The following is a 15,759-nucleotide window of genomic DNA, read 5'->3' as shown; positions in this document are numbered from 1 at the left end:
GGGTGTCCTGGTTTTTGTTTCCCTGGTTGTCTTTGGCTTTCCCTAGAGACTTTTCCTAAAGTCCGAGCTGAGTGTTCTTTCAGTTATATTTCCCTATTATATAGGCATGCCCTGTTGATGTGGTAGTGAGGTATGTGAAGGGGAGGTATTCCATAGTCCTGTGATTCGTGTTCACCTTTTGGTGAGTTGTGTCTCTGGGTAGTGACCCTCCCAAGTACTTCTCAGTAGCCCCTGTGCCCTTTAAGTGAGACAGAAAGGCTAGAAAGGTCTGGACTTGAGTTATTTCTCTTCCCTCAGCTGGTTTAGGCTCAAGTGAAATAGTTCTCCTTTAAGGCAGTTGTATTTGCTTTCTAGGGCTGCCTTAACAAAGCACACGACTGTGTGACTTAAACAACAGAAGTTTATTGTCTCCGTTTTGGAGGCTAGAAATCCAGGACAAGTGGTGGGAGGGTTGTGTCCTTCTGAGGGCTGTGAGAAGGAGCCTGTTCCATGTTTCTCCTGTAGCTTCTGGTTATTTGCTGGCAATCTTTGTCATTCCTGAGCTTGCAGAAGCCATCACCCTGATTTTAGCCTTCATTTTCACATGCATTCTCCTTGTACGTACGTCTGTGTCAAAATTTCCCCTTCTTTTAAGAACACAAGTCATACTGGATTATGAGTCCACCCTCCTCCAGCATAACCTCATTCTAATATAACTAATAGTATTGACAAAGTGGCTATTTCAAATAAAGTCACATTGTGAGGTACTGGGAGTTAGGACTTCAACCTCTGAATTTGTAGGGGACATAAGTCCACAACAGTAGGCCTGGTTAAGAACAAAATGCTCTGGATGTATTTTTAAATGGCTACTTTTCTTCTCCACTGGAAGCCTGACTGGATTTTTCTTTAGTCTTCACTGTGAGAACCTGGTGGCTCCGTAGATAAAATTCAAGACAGTGTGGGAACTCCCCCACAATTCCCGAAGACTTCACTCCCTAGAATTTAACTCTTAAATTTTGTCCACAGTGTATCGCTGGCATTTTGTCATTTCTAGTTGAGGTTTTCCTACTCCAGTACTGGCTCCAGCTGCGGTGGTCTCTGCTCCTGGCCTCTACGCCAATGGGCGCTGGTTATTTATAGCCACCTGCCCGTTGCTCTCTAATTCAGGGGTGGCAGTTTGCCCCAGGACCTCAGCTCTCAGGCAGATGGCAGAAGAGGTGTTGATTTTCGGTTTGTTCAGCACTTTTCCTGTGAGGATGGAAGTGTTAACTTCCAGGCTCTTTCCATGCCAGACCAGAAACAAAATGCCTTTGTTCTCTATATGTTAAGCATTATATGTGGATATCACATTAGATTTACAGTAGGCCGACCCAGGATCAGTTCAAAAATGGTTTCTGAAAACCATATAAAGAATGTCCCTGTGGCAGGGTCACAGAACTGCATCTCTTTTGTCTCCAATTGTGTCTGTCACTTTAGGGAGAGAATGGCATCTCATGTCTCATCCAGACCTGAAAATGCCCCAGTTTGGGTATTATGCTGAGGTGACAGGGCCTGCCCCTTTCCAGTCTTTCTTTGATTTAGGCCGCATTGAAACAATTTTTGCTAGTGGGGTTACTGGTGAATTTTAGTGTGAAGGAGAGCTCAGCAGGGCAAAAAAATATACATTGCAGATAATCTGAGCATTGAGTTCTTACTGCCACCACTAATAGTGGTATTTTGGAAGAATTGTTTGAGCTTACCCTCTGAGTTTTTAATCAAAGTCTGTACGGCATTGGAACGATCCAGGCACTCTTTATACATGATAAGGTTATGGAATAATTTTCTAGGAAAATCATTAGGCTCTTATTTCTGTTAGCTTATAAAAGCCATTTTTCCTGCTAATGCAGGAAAACATTCAAAACAGTGCCTTTTTATGAGTATCAGAGGTAACAAGAATTCTATTAAGATTGGGGGAGGACATTTTGACACTTGATTAGCAGTCAGACTAGGGAAATGGAAAGTGAACAAGTCCCCTGCAGATCTAGCTTACATCTGCTCTTACGTCGATTGGATGTGGCAGAATATATGCCGTTAGACACAATGGTGCACTTGCCTGCTTTGCTCTGTGCCTCCTACAAGCTGATAAGGGAGTGTGGCTGTTCTGTGTGAGGACTACTGGCCGCTCTGCATGAGGTAGAGGGCCATCCTGGAGATACGAGCAACTACATTCTTTCTTGCCACAGGACAGGTTTCTATAATAAGACTCTCCTATCCAGTTTGCGGGACATTACTGTTGGTACAATTCCATATATATATTGTAGGTACTGTCTTTGCTACCTTTAATGATCCCACTTAACAGTGTTTACCAGGCAGATGGGCACATTCATTAATGTTTTGTTCGAATGACATGGGATTACATTGTGGCTTTTTTTTTTTTTTTTTTAAATCGGAGTTGCGGGGATAGGCTCAAAGGGAGAGGGAGAGAGAGAATCCACGCTCGGCTTAGAGCCCCGCGTAGGGCTCATTCCCACAACCCTGATATCGTTACCTGAGCCGAAATCAAGAGTTGGGTGCTTAACCAACTGAGCCACCCAGATGCCCCTCCATTGTGGCATTTTTAATTTGGAATGTATATGGAAAGCTGGAGGTTCAGCCTAACAACCTTGTAAAACAACTTGATGAGAACGAAGACTTCAGGGAAAACAATTGTTTTTACTCTTGTGTGTTTTGAGTGATGCATTTGAGTTCTCAGTCTTTAGATCATGTATCATGTAGTCATCAATATGCTACCACCCAGATTTATGGGGATGAGCAGGGAATTCAAGCAGGCAGGATTTAGTCTAAGCTGAGGTAGCCCTAAATTGTCAAAACAAGTTACAGGGAGACTGTGAAATTCTCTTCCTCAGAAATCTCGAGTAGTCTAGACTGGCCTATTTTTGTGCAATATTTAGAGTGAAGGAGAGAGACTGGGCTAGACTTTCCTCATCCCCATGCAACATTTATTTTCTTTGTCAAATTTTTTAAAGAGAATTTGAATTTGACTCATTTTAATGATGTAATTTATTTAAAACTGAAACATAGTTTATCCTTCTCCAGAAATAGCGAAATGTACTACAAGATCATAATTTTAAATTATTTCCCAACCCAAGTAAGGATGGATGTTTTCCCCACACGAATTTTGGTGCATGGTTGGGGTGTGTATGTGTGTGTGTGTGTGTGTGTGTGTGTGTGTGTTTGACAAGGCATGTATTTGCTTTCTTTTAAAGCTGACAAGAGAAAAATCTTGTGTGTGCCTTGTAAAATTCTACCTTTTATATATACTTAAATGTTCATATCCGTAAGTCAGGGCTATCATTAAAATATTAAAATTAATATTAAAATACTTTAAAAGTAGATAAGGTTTATGTCTAAAATACATAATTTTGAAAAGTTAGCAGTGGCAAAGCAGGTGGCTAATAGAAGAGTAACAAGTAGCTTTGAGAAATGGAGGTAACAAATGGTATATGTGTGCAAGACTGATAAGCAATAGTCAGAAATGGATGTAAATTCATTAATGTTAGCTTATGTATTAAAGTTTTGATTATATTGATGTTGCCTGGTCATCTCCCAGCAGATGTATTATTTTCCTCCCAAATGAATGCATCACAGTCTGTTTGAGGGATTTGCTTGGTTTGATGCATAGTCACACCTTCAGTACTTGTAAAGAGTTTTGTCGGTAAATGTTCTGGAAAGAATCAAATACCGGATTCATTGGCAGATGCTAATGTCTAGTCTTAATTTGCTCCATAATTTTGCATTTATAAGACATATTAACAAGTCTGATGTAGATAAAGTATTAGCACTACCTACAGTGTGGTATGAACATCTAAAAAGAACACTGGCTCACCTTAACGTCAAGGATCATTGAATAGCATTCCCTTTTTCTTTTATTGAGCATTCTGTTGAGACAAAATCTTAATCCTGCATAAAGAGCCATCATTTCCCTGCATTATCATATGCATTTTCTATTTTGTCCGTGTAGAACTTTCTGACAAGATTCATTTGTAGCTCAATCTAAATTCAGAGCCCTAGTCCTTGTAATTCTCTCCCTTTTATCTTGTATTTGGTTCCCTTTTTCTGAAGGCAGTCCAGTGCATTGTTGCCAATAAATTCAGTGTAATTCAGTGTACATTTACTAAGTAGTTATTTACTATGTGCCAAGACTATGTGAATGCTGGGAGACATCGAATGGCAGCCACACAGCCTTTGCTCTCAGAGTTTATAGTGTAGTTGGGACAGGGACACTTGAAAAGATAATTTTCAAATTCTGCCTTCCCAGAAGATAATTTTTGGGAAGAACTAAGGTGATGGTCTACATAGGAAATAACCAGTTACGAAATTCTGCATTAAAGGCAGTTGTGAAATACAAAAGAAAGAAAAGAGAAGAAAAAAGAGAGGAAACTTGATCTGAGAGATTTACAGCCAATTTGAGGACACACTGAATTAGCCCATCAGCAAGTATTGACAGCCCCAAGCAGCAGAACATAATTAATGAGTTTAGCACTCAGCCTCTGGTCTGGACAGAGTGTCACAAGACTCTTAATTTAGGAAAGATTTCCTTTGTCTAAATATAATTCTTCTTTTTGTAACTGAAGTCTCTTACTACTAAAAATAGGAGGGCTATTTACCATCATTTGCAGAGTATTTATAACCTCAGGTTAATCTCAGTGGAGTTCAGAGCTCCCCGCTGTGACTGTTGGTGTGCTGTGCCTGGATTACAGGTGTGCCCCAAGACCCATCCCCTCAGCTTTTGGGGCACCTATAGTCCCCTGTGATCAGTCTTCTTTATTCTGATGGGCCATGTGAGCACTGTCCTCCTCTGTGTGCCATGACATGAGAAAAGCTGGAAGGTGTTGCTTTAAACCATCTGCCTTAACATTTCTTCAGAAGGCTAGTTTCCCAAGCATTTCTGTATCTTATTAACCCTATTCTGATATCATTATATAAGGAGCTTTGGTTGAGGAGTGTTGAAGAGAAGAAAGGGCTCCCAGAAGCAATTGACTTCTTGCAGCTCCAGAGATGATTCTTGTTCTGTAATGAACAGTAGTTGATTTTCTAAATAGTTCTTTTTGGCCACTGGTTGTTGACTGTCCATCATGATTAAAACTACTACCCTGTTTCTCAGCTTTTTTTTTTTTTTTCTTTAAAGTAAGGCGTATGCCCAGGGTGGGGCCTGAACTCACAACCCTGAGATCTAGAGTTGCATGCTCTACCAACTGAGCCTGCCAGGCACCCCAGTATCCCCAGTGCTTGGTGGGTGTTGTGAATCACTGACATACAAGACAAATGAATGCATAAATACTGTGTACCCTGCCATTCATCCACTTTCTACATTTGGTTTAATAATACCGAAATAATTAGCCCTCACAACATACAGGGCACTATTGCAGGCATTAGGAATTCGTTAATGAGAAGAGACCGGGTGCCTACCCTCCGAGAGTTGATAGTCTTTAGATGAGAAAGGTAATTAAAGAAGTAATTACACCATGGTGTGATTGGCGCTGTGAGGGAAGTACAGTAGGGACCCCTGTTTAGGCTGGAAGTTGGTTTAATATATATAGTTACTCAACTTTGTTGTTCCTTTAGAGGGACTTTCACTGAATACCGTTTCCTTAAGTAGTCGGTATAAACTGGGTACTGTTGTGATGTAGATTGTCTCTGATGTGAGCCACGGTTCACCCTAACAACCCAAGTAACAGTGAGACTTTGACTTCACGATTTCCCTCACCAGGAGGTAGTCTTGGTTTCAAGGCTTTCGCACTTCTTACCTGTAGCCTTAATTACAGATGTGGTGAAATAATGCTTCTCTCTTGCCGGTTATGTTTTCAGGGAGGGTGTTCACGTACATCAGGAATTGGTGCAGATGTCTCCATGTGTGACGGAGCAGTTCATTGAGCTGTTGTGTCAGTTCAGCCCAAACCAGGTTATAGAGACACTGCAGGTCCTTGAGTGCTACCGCCTGGAAGAAACCATCCAGGTAAGAGCAGTAACGTGGAGCAGACAACAGAGCACTCATGCTCATCAGTCACCAGTTTACACGTGGGCAGAAGGATACTCACATGTTCCAATACATAGCCCCTGGGATTGAACCCGGCTGGTCTGACTCCATAGCCCATGCCCTCCATCGTGCTGCCCCTTAATTCTAGTCAAGTCGGAAACAGCAGGTGTCCCTCATTGTTATTAATCAAGTTTCACAGATATTCTAACCAGCACAGTAAGCCTGGAGGAAGGAATGCAATAAAAATGTATTAAAAGGAAAAACCAAGGTCTTTTTTGTGGGCACTGATTAGTTAGATAGTCCTTTGGTACTTAAGACTTGGGCTCAGGCGGTCAGTAGCCTTCTCCCACTCATTGCCTTGAACCCCTTCCCTTGTTTTCTCATGTTTCCAAATGGAATGACTGTGCATGTGCACGCGTGTGTACATACACACACAGACATACTCTAATCTGAAAGAGGTTTTTGTTCCTCACTTAAAGTTTGTCAGCTACCGTTATCCCTCCTTTCTATTATGTCAGTGCTCTGAACCAATAGCCTGTGTTCTCTGTACCACTCCTGAATTGCTCACACACTTGACACATTTTACATGGTGAAGTATTTAAAATATATAGAAATGTGCAGAATATCAAATACCTACGTACCTACCAATCCAATTGTATAGATGTTCACATTTTGCCACACTGACTTCAGATCTTCGTTGTGTGTTTAGAAATAAAGTACCCTTTATCTGTCTGTTCCCCTCTCTCCCCTGAGGTCACCACCAACCCCCCTCCATGTTTTTTATTTTCTCTGTATATATATTCGCCTATAAAATGCATGATACAGTCTTACATGTTTTTAGAATTTGTATTAATGGTATCATATAGTACATATCCCATTGAAAAATTGCTTTCTTTCTTGTTTTAAAAGATTTTATTTATTTATTTGACAGACAGAGATCACAAGTAGGTAGAGAGGCAGGCAGAGAGAGAGAGAGAGAGAGGGAAGCAGGCTTCCTGCTGAGCAGAGAGTCCGACATGGGGCTCGATCCCAGGACCCTGGGATCATGACCTGGGCTGAAGGCAGAGGCTTAACCCACTGAGTCACCCAGGCACCCCGAAAAATTGCTTTCTTCATTATTTTTTTAATTTATCAGTTTTATACATGTAGATTGAATCCCTTCATTTTTTTAAATTTTTTTTATTTTTTTTGAATCCCTTCATTTTAATAGTCATTTAATATCAATTGAAGGAATGTGCCACGGTTTATTTCCCCATTGATAGACGCTCGTATTCTTTCTAATCTTTTACTATTATAAACAATGCTGTATTATACATCTTTGTACCAATCTTGTGTGCCCATGTGAGGTTTCTCCAAGTAATTATCTGGAGATGGAATTCTGAGACAGTAGAATAGCTTTATTCTACTGTTATTGCCACAGTGATCTGTTTGTTTCTGTTCTCATCACCCATGGTTTTTATTTGCTGTTTTTCCACATTCTTGCTGATGCCTAACATTTTTAGACTTCTTAATTTTTGCCAGTGTGGTGGGTATCTTGGATTACTCATGACATTGAACATCTTTCCATATGTTTAATGACTCTTTTGGTTTTCTTTTCTCTGAATTATCTGTTTTGTGTCATTTGTCCATTTTTCTATTGAGTTTTTACCTTTACTGATTTGTAGAAGTTCTAATTTCTGCATCTCTCATCCTTTGCTGATGTTATGTGTTAGAGATGCCTCTTCCAGTCTGTTGTGGCAAGTCTTTTAACTTAGTTTTTAGTGACTTCTATTTTAACTTACCAGTCTTTTCCTTTAAAGTTTAGATTTTTGTATGTGTCTTATTTCCTTTTCTACTCTGATGGTATAAAAGATATCCTCTTATATGAGTTTCATAGTTGAGCTTTTTACATTTAGGTCTTTAATCCATCTGGAATTTATTTTTGTAAACAGATCAAAAGAGGGATTTATGTATTTTTTCCCAGTGTATAACCAATGGTCCATGTGGTATTTTGGTGTCCTTACCTCACTGATTCAGAATGTCTTACTGCTATGTACCGAACTCCCAAAGAGATGTAGATCTGTCTGTGGGAGCTCTTCTCTTCCTTTGGTCATTTCTTTCCTTATACCATTACCGCATATTTTAATTAATACAGCTTTACAATAAGGCTTATTATTTGAAAGTCGTCCCTCATTCTTTTTCTTTAAAATTCTATGTCTATTCTTAGGCTCCTACTGTTTCACATCAAATTAGAAATCAACGTTGTCAGGTTCCTCAAAAAAAAAAACCAAAAAACCAGTGTTTCTATGAAATACATATATTGAATTTTAGATGAGTTCAGTCAGGGAAGACTGGCATTTCACAATGTAGAGTCTTCACATTCAGGAACCTGGTTGTCTTTTTAAAAGCCTTTGATTCTCTCTAGTGAGGTTTCAGTAACTTACATGATATACAAGGTTCTTGCACATGTTTTCTTACATTTGTTCCTAAATACTTACACTTTTTGTTAAGGGTGACAGTTTTTGAAATGACATCTTTATTGATTGCTGCTGCTGTGTGTATTTATTTTTTATATTGTTTGTATCAAAAAGAATCTGAATTCTTCATTCAAATAGTTTTTAGATTTTTTTACGACAATACTACTTTCCAAGAATAAGGGTAGTTGTTTTTATTTTTTTTTCTTTTCAATCTTACCCTGTTTTCTCTCTCTTATCAGATGTGCAAGAGCTCTAGGAAATTACTGTATAGAAGCAATGACAGTATATATTCTTGCCTTGTCTCTGATTTTTAAAAAAAATTTTTTTATTTGTTTTGTTTTTTTTTCTCTGATTTAAAAGGGAAGATGTCTAACATCTTACATTAAATGTAGTGTTTATTTTAGGATTTTGATAATTTTTATTAAATTAAAATTCCATTCTCAGTTTGAGCAATAGTGTTTTGGTTTTGGTTTTGTTAAGAATGGGTAATGCATTTTATCAGATACTTTTTTGTGTATTTATTGAGAGGATCATAGGTTTTTCTCCTTTGAAACTGTTAATATATTATCTCTTTTTTCTTCTTGCTAAGAAAGTTTTATTCCACTTTATTAGTCTTTTCGAAGACTATTTTGGGGTTTGTTAAACTTCTGTATTGTTTTTCCTTTGTTTCTTTTCAATAGCATTATTTTCTGCATCCTGTCTTTAGTTTCTCTTCTGAGCTTGCTTGTTATTTCCTTTACTTACTAGAAACTCTTAATTTATTGATGTTTATTAAGATCTCACAAGTTGTTTTGTTGTGTTTCATTGCCATTTTGTTCTAAATATTTTCTGATTTATATTGTTCATATTATGTGTATGTGTTACTTTTTCCCTGTGGATATACTCATTCAGGTAAATGACAGTTTAAATTAAATCCGTGATGAACATGGTTTAGTTAGAACTGCCAAGATGGGCCACTTATAAGACTAGAAAGTCAAGAATTTCATATTACATTGGACCATAGACTACTACTGAGGTATGAATTTATTACTTATTGTCAGTTGTTTTCATCCTTAGTAGGATCCACAAACAAGATTTGTGAACAAAAATCTATCTTTTCTTACTTCCTAGATTACACAGAAGTATCAACTTCATGAAGTCACTGCCTATCTGTTAGAAAAAAAAGGAGATATTCATGGTGCCTTCTTAATAATGCTAAAGGTAGTATTTTACTATATTTGCTTTGTCATGTTTCTTTCCAGGCCTCCATTCATCAACCCATCTTTTTTTTTTATTGAGATATACTTGACATGTAACATTGTGTAAGTTTTCAGCCATCTTAATCTCTTGTGTGTCAGAATAAGTTGCGGACAGTACTACATTTTACCACAAAATGTAAAAATATTTACATTTTATCATGACTAGATTTTATCGTGACTTGAGTTTAGTCACTGACTAGAACTCACCTTTTTTTTTTTTGGTATTTTTTTAAAGTGAAATTTACATTCAGTAAAATGCACGAGTCTTAAGTGTATCATGTACTGAGTTTTGATACATGCACACACCTGTGCTCTTAGTTCCTAACAAGATAGAGAACATTACCTTCACCAGAGAAAGTTCCTTCTGTTTCTTCACACTCAGTTTCCATTCCCATACCCCCACACATAATCACTTTTCTGATTTTTTTCACTGTGAATTAGTTTTACCTTTTTTATGCACTTACATTAATGGAGTCCTCCAATAGTACTCTTGTATAATTCTTCTTTCAGCATGATATTTTTGAGATGTGTCAGGAGTTTGTTTCTTTTATTACTGAGTAGTATTTAAGTGTATGAATATACTACAGTTTATTCATTCTCTTGATGGTTGACACCTGGGCTATTTCTAGGTTTTGGCTATTAAGAATAAATCTACTGTGGGGCGCCTGGGTGGCTCAGTCACTGGGCAGCTGCCTTTGGCTCAGGTCATGATCCTGGGATCCTAGGATCAAGCCCCGCATCTGGCTGCCTGCTCAGTGGGAAGCCCGCTTCTCCCTCTCCCACTCCCCCTGGTTGTGTTCCCTCTCTCGCTGTTTCTCGCTGTCAAATAAACAAATAAAATCTTAAAAAAAAAAAAGAATAAATCTACTGTGATCACCTTGTACATAAATGTTTTCATTTTCCTGAAGTTAGTACCAAGGAGTGGAATTGTTGGGTCACAGGATAGGTGTAGGTTTAGTTTTGTAAGAAATGATAAGACCTCTTTCCAAAGTAGCTATTCTTTTTTACATCCTCTCCAATAATGTATGAGTTTTGGTTTGCTACACGTTCTCACCAACAGTTGGTCTCTTTTTTACAAAAATTTTTATCCATTTTTTAAATTGTTATAAAATACGTATTACAAAAATTTACCATTTTGGTGAAATTAAGTATATTCACATTGTTTTGCAATTATCACCACCATCTATCTCCAGAACTTTTTCAGCTTCTGAAACAGAAACTGTACCCATTAAATAATAACCCCCACTTCCCCCATCCCGAAGTAACCACCATTCTTCCTGACTCTGTGAATTTGACTGCTTTACCTCATATACTTGGAATCACAGAGTGTTTGCTTTTTTGTGTACATTTATCACAAAGTCTTCAAGATTTATCCATGTTGTAGCATGTGCCACAATTTCAGTTTTAAGGCTGAGTTTTTTTTGTGTGTATTTTATGTGTATGCCACTTTTTGTTTATCCGTTCATCCATTGATAGACCCTTGGATTGCTTCCACCTTTTGACGATTCTGAGTAATACTGCTTTGAACATGAGTGTACAGATATCTTTCATTTCTACCAAGCATATAACCAGAATGGAATTACTGAATTCAATGATAATATTATTTTTAATTTTGAAGGAACTGCCATTCTGTTTTCTATAGTGGCTGCACCATTTTACATTCTCATCAGCAATGCAGAAGGGTTTTAATTTCTCTACATCTTCTCCAAAACTGTTTTCTTGATAGTAACCATTTTAATGGGTGTGAAGTATTACCTCAGTGATTTTATTTTATTTTTTTTAAAGGTTTTATTTATTTGACAGAGAGAGAGAGAGAGATCACAAGTAGGCAGAGAGGCAGGCAGAGAGAGAGGGGGAAGCAGGCTCCGGATGAGCAGAGAGCCCGATGCGGGGCTCGATCCCTGGACTCTGAGACCATGACCTGAGCCGAAGGCAGAGGCTTTAACCCACTGAGCCACCCAGGCGCCCCCTACCTCAGTGATTTTAAATATTGTCATCTACTTACGGATTAGGGATACCCTATTTATATTAAAAAAAAAAAAAAAGTTCCAAATTGGCTTCTAGTTTTTCTCTAGCTATGTAGTCACCAAACAGGCCAGAAAGAATATTCCACAGAGGCTTGCATAGGCTCTCGGCCTCTTTTAATGTGTAAGTTACTCTTACATCTCTTTTTTCCTTGCAGTTTGTTGAAGATACCATGAATCTATTTTTAAAGGATAAATTAAACATATTCCTGGCATGGGTGGGGGAAAGAGAAGCAGGATATCCTTGCAGGGAATAAGACCGGCATTTACAAAGGCATGGAAATACAGAGAAATATGAGCTGCTAGGAGAGAATTAGCAGCTCTGCTGGGGCTCCACTATCAATGTATAGACAGGTGAGGTTAGAAGCAAGGGCTGGGTCCAGATTTGAGAAGATTTTGTAGGACACCCTAAAGAATTAGGACTGATTTATTATCACATGAGACCAGTTAAAGGTTTTTAAGCAAAAGAACTGACATGATGTTGTTTCATGAAGATTGCTCTGGTAACTGTAGGAAGATGGGGGTCTACAGAGAAGGGGGAGGTAAAACTTGGGGAGGAAGCAGAGAGCATTTGCAAGGCTGTGTAGTACAGGTATTGAATCCATGAGGCCTAAGCTAGGGGTAGTGGTAGTGGCGGTGAAGTGGGGAGAGGATTGGACTTGAGAATTGTTGATCATTTGAATATGGTATGGAAAGAATAAGAGGGTCATTAATAAGAGGTTAATGACAGTAGTGTGATTTTTAGCTTTACATTATTAGCCTATAAGGGACCTCAAGGAAAGGAACAAATTTGGAGTAGAAAGGATATATTAAGGTCAGCCTCAGTGTATATTAAGACGACTTTGAGGGCCACCTGGATGGTGTAGTCAGTTAAGCATCTAACTCTTGATTTCAGCTCAGGTCCTAGGTCCTGGGATTAAGCCCCATGTGGGGCTCCTTGACCAACAGGGAGTCTGCCTGAGCTTCTGTCTCTCTCCCTCTCTTTCCAACCCTCCCTCCATGTTCTCTTTCACTGTGTCTCTAAAATAAATAAATCTTTAAAAAAAAAATCCTTTGGAATATCATCGGTTAAGGCTTTCTAAGGATCTAGTATTTGGTGTAGCAGTGGACACTGCAATTTGCATATTTAGAGCTGTCATACTCAAGGCTGTGCCCCATGCTCTGGAGACACACTTTATGTTCTTTTTTTTATTCCCACCAACCCCTTTTTCTCATAGCCCAGCATGACTTTTATTCCCTTACCCAAAGTCTGGATAAATCCTGCTCTTTATTACTGTGCATAAAGAATGTCATTGATGATGGTATAATGGTACAACAGAAGCAGAAGTGGCGCAGGATAAGTGACACTTGGTATTTTGGGTCCCTTCCAATACTGCTTTTATGTATACCCCAGAATTCTCTTCTGAATGACAGTAAGGGACCTATCTTTAACCTTGTTGTTTCTTCAGGTTTTTCCTTTAAAATGTGTTTGTCTGGGTGATGGGTATTAAGGAGGACACATGTTGTGATGATCACTGGGTGTTAAAAAAAAAAAAAGAATTTAAAAAATAATAAAAAATAAAAAATAAAATGTGTTAGTTCAAATATTTGTGAACTAGGTAACTGTATCCTTCTTACCTCCTGCATTTTTTTTTTACCTCCTAGAGACTACAAAGCAAACTTCAAGAGATAACACATCAAGATGAAAGTAAGTTCTTGAGTATGATTTACAGTTATTTCTTCCCATGGACCCTGTGTTTTAAAAGATGTTGTCTAAGAAACTGCATTTACTAAATAATAATTACATTGATCTGTATAAATACTTTAACACTGATCCCAATTTTAGCTCATTTTCAAAGGCTTATAATGGGGAATCATGGAAACCATTGTGGCTTTGTGATGCCAGTTGTCAGTGGAGTTCACTAATACTGATTTTTTTTGTTGTTGTTTTATTTCTGTGCCAATTTTTGGTTATATATAAATAAGGTGCATAACTACTGTCCTGAAAGTTACTGCAATGTACTGAGCAATAACAAATCAGAACTTGTAATCGGTAATACCCGGGGTTTCTGTAGTGAATTTCTATAATTTTAGCACAAAGCAGTAAAACTTGACAGTGTGGAATCTTAGATGGCCTTGTCACAGACAGATGTAAAATTCCCAGTATTTTCCTTGATGTTTTAGGACATAGTTTCATTTTTTTTTAATTGTGGTAAAATGTACTTAAGACAAAATTTACCATTTTGGTCATTTCTAAGGGTCCAGCTCACTGGCATTGAGTTGATTCACACTGTCCTGCAGCCATCTCCACCATCCATCTCTAGAAGTTTTCCAACTTCCCAAACTGAAGTTTTGTACCCCTGAGACAATTACTCCCATTCCCTGCCCCCATCTGTCCCTGGCACCTCCCATTCTGCTTTCCCACTCCGTGAATTTGATGACGGGCCTTCTATAACTGGGATTGTCCTGCGTTTGCCCTTTTCAGTTTGGCTTGTTGGCCTAGCATAGTGTCTTCACAGTTTATCTGCATCGTAGCCCGTGTCAGAATCTCATTCCTTTTTAAAAAGGCTGAATAATATTTTGGTTTATGTATGTACCACATCTTGCATCCTTTTGTCTGTCCGTGGACACTTCAGTTTCTCCCGACCCTTGTGAAGAATATTGCTGTGAACATGCTGTCCAGGTATCTTTCTGAGACCCTGCTTTCATTTCTTCGGGGTAGATTCCCAGAAGTGTTACTGCTGGATTAAATAGTAATTCTAATGTTAATTTTTCAGCGGCTGTTACACTCACTTCCCGCTTCCCACTTCCGCAGTGGCCTCCTCAGGGTACATGGCCTTCAGCAGCACCCCAATGAGGATTCCAGTCCATCCAAGCCCTTGTCAACACTTGTTCTTTTTTCTTGAGCATAGCCATCCTCCTGGGTGCCAAGTGATAGCTTAATGGGCTTTGGCTTTGCGTTTCCCCATTGACCAGTAATGGAGAGCATCTTTTCACATACTTATTGGTTATTTGTGTATCTTCTTGGGCCAAGTGTTTATTCAAGCCCTTTGCCTGCTTTTGAATAGGATGATTTCTTTTCACTTTATTGAAATTTTCCAAAATAGCTCTTCCAAAGTTCATTTGATAGGTGATTCGATAGGTAGATTGCCCCACCTCTCCAGCACATCAGCACATTTCTTAGACTCCCTTTGCCCACACATTTCCTTAAACTCCTTTACGCTAATTCTCTATAAATTACATTCATCTGTGTTTTCTGTGGCTCAGTCTTAGGTGATAGGATCTGTGTTGTATCTGGATCATTTTGTATTACAGGGCATCTTCTTGGAGCCTTAGTAAACAGTTGGTTGACTTTTCCATATTTAGTTCAGCTAAGCATTTAATTGTTATTTTTGTACTGTTAGTCTCTTAGTCAATTTGTATTAGATTTATTGCATTTATGATATTTTTCTTATTGTTTTTAGAATAATTTTTGCACACATGGGAGATTGAGGGAAAAGAAGAATGTTTCCCTAAAACCACTACAGTGATTTGCAAGTGATATGTGTAGAGAAGCCAGTTCTTTGAATTTAAATTTCTTTGAAGATCATTTTTCAGAAATAGTCTCATATCCACTGTTTACTCTCAGATTTAATTTTTCTGTGTGCCTAAGAATTTTAGAGGATTTGCTAATTACAAGACATGGTGCTCATGAGGGTAATACACAGATGGCTAAAACACAGCTCTTACCCAAAGAACTATAGTCTTGTGAAAGAGACAGATACATAAATAAAAACTTTGATGCTGGAGGAATCAAGTATTATCAAAGAGATGTAGTGAGAGTGGCAAATGATTGTGAAAAATTAGGGAATGATTTGTAACTGATGAATCAAAGATCATTTGTGGAAGATGTGACCCTTGAAGTAAAACTGGAATGATGACTAGAAGTTTGGTAGGGAAAGGCAAGGAAAGGGCACCTGGGCTGAGCAGAACATGAGTATGAAAGTATTTGACCAGGAACTCAGGAGTAAGAGACAGCACAGCAGAATAAGAGCACAGAGGGTGAGAACATGAGCCAGATGGTTACT

The 15,759-nt window shown here is 38.4% G+C and overlaps 1 protein-coding gene across 5 annotated transcripts in view; it reads left to right on the top strand.

The window, feature by feature from the left end:
* The window catches only part of VPS8 (VPS8 subunit of CORVET complex), a 270,200-nt gene that overhangs the window by 176,732 nt on the left and 77,709 nt on the right, over positions 1 to 15,759 (top strand). For all 5 annotated transcript variants that reach the window (XM_046002698.1, XM_046002699.1, XM_046002701.1 and 2 more), the window contains 3 exons: positions 5,827 to 5,974; positions 9,562 to 9,651; positions 13,358 to 13,400. In XM_046002698.1, the coding sequence (XP_045858654.1) occupies positions 5,827 to 5,974; positions 9,562 to 9,651; positions 13,358 to 13,400 (281 nt within the window). The remainder of the gene's footprint in view (positions 1 to 5,826; positions 5,975 to 9,561; positions 9,652 to 13,357; positions 13,401 to 15,759) is intronic.

The sequence above is a fragment of the Meles meles genome, chromosome 4, assembly GCF_922984935.1.
Source record: "Meles meles chromosome 4, mMelMel3.1 paternal haplotype, whole genome shotgun sequence".
In the NCBI taxonomy this organism is placed as follows: Eukaryota; Metazoa; Chordata; class Mammalia; order Carnivora; family Mustelidae; genus Meles; species Meles meles.
Note: the sequence above shows the minus strand (reverse complement) of the source record. Positions and strands in the feature narration are given on the sequence as shown.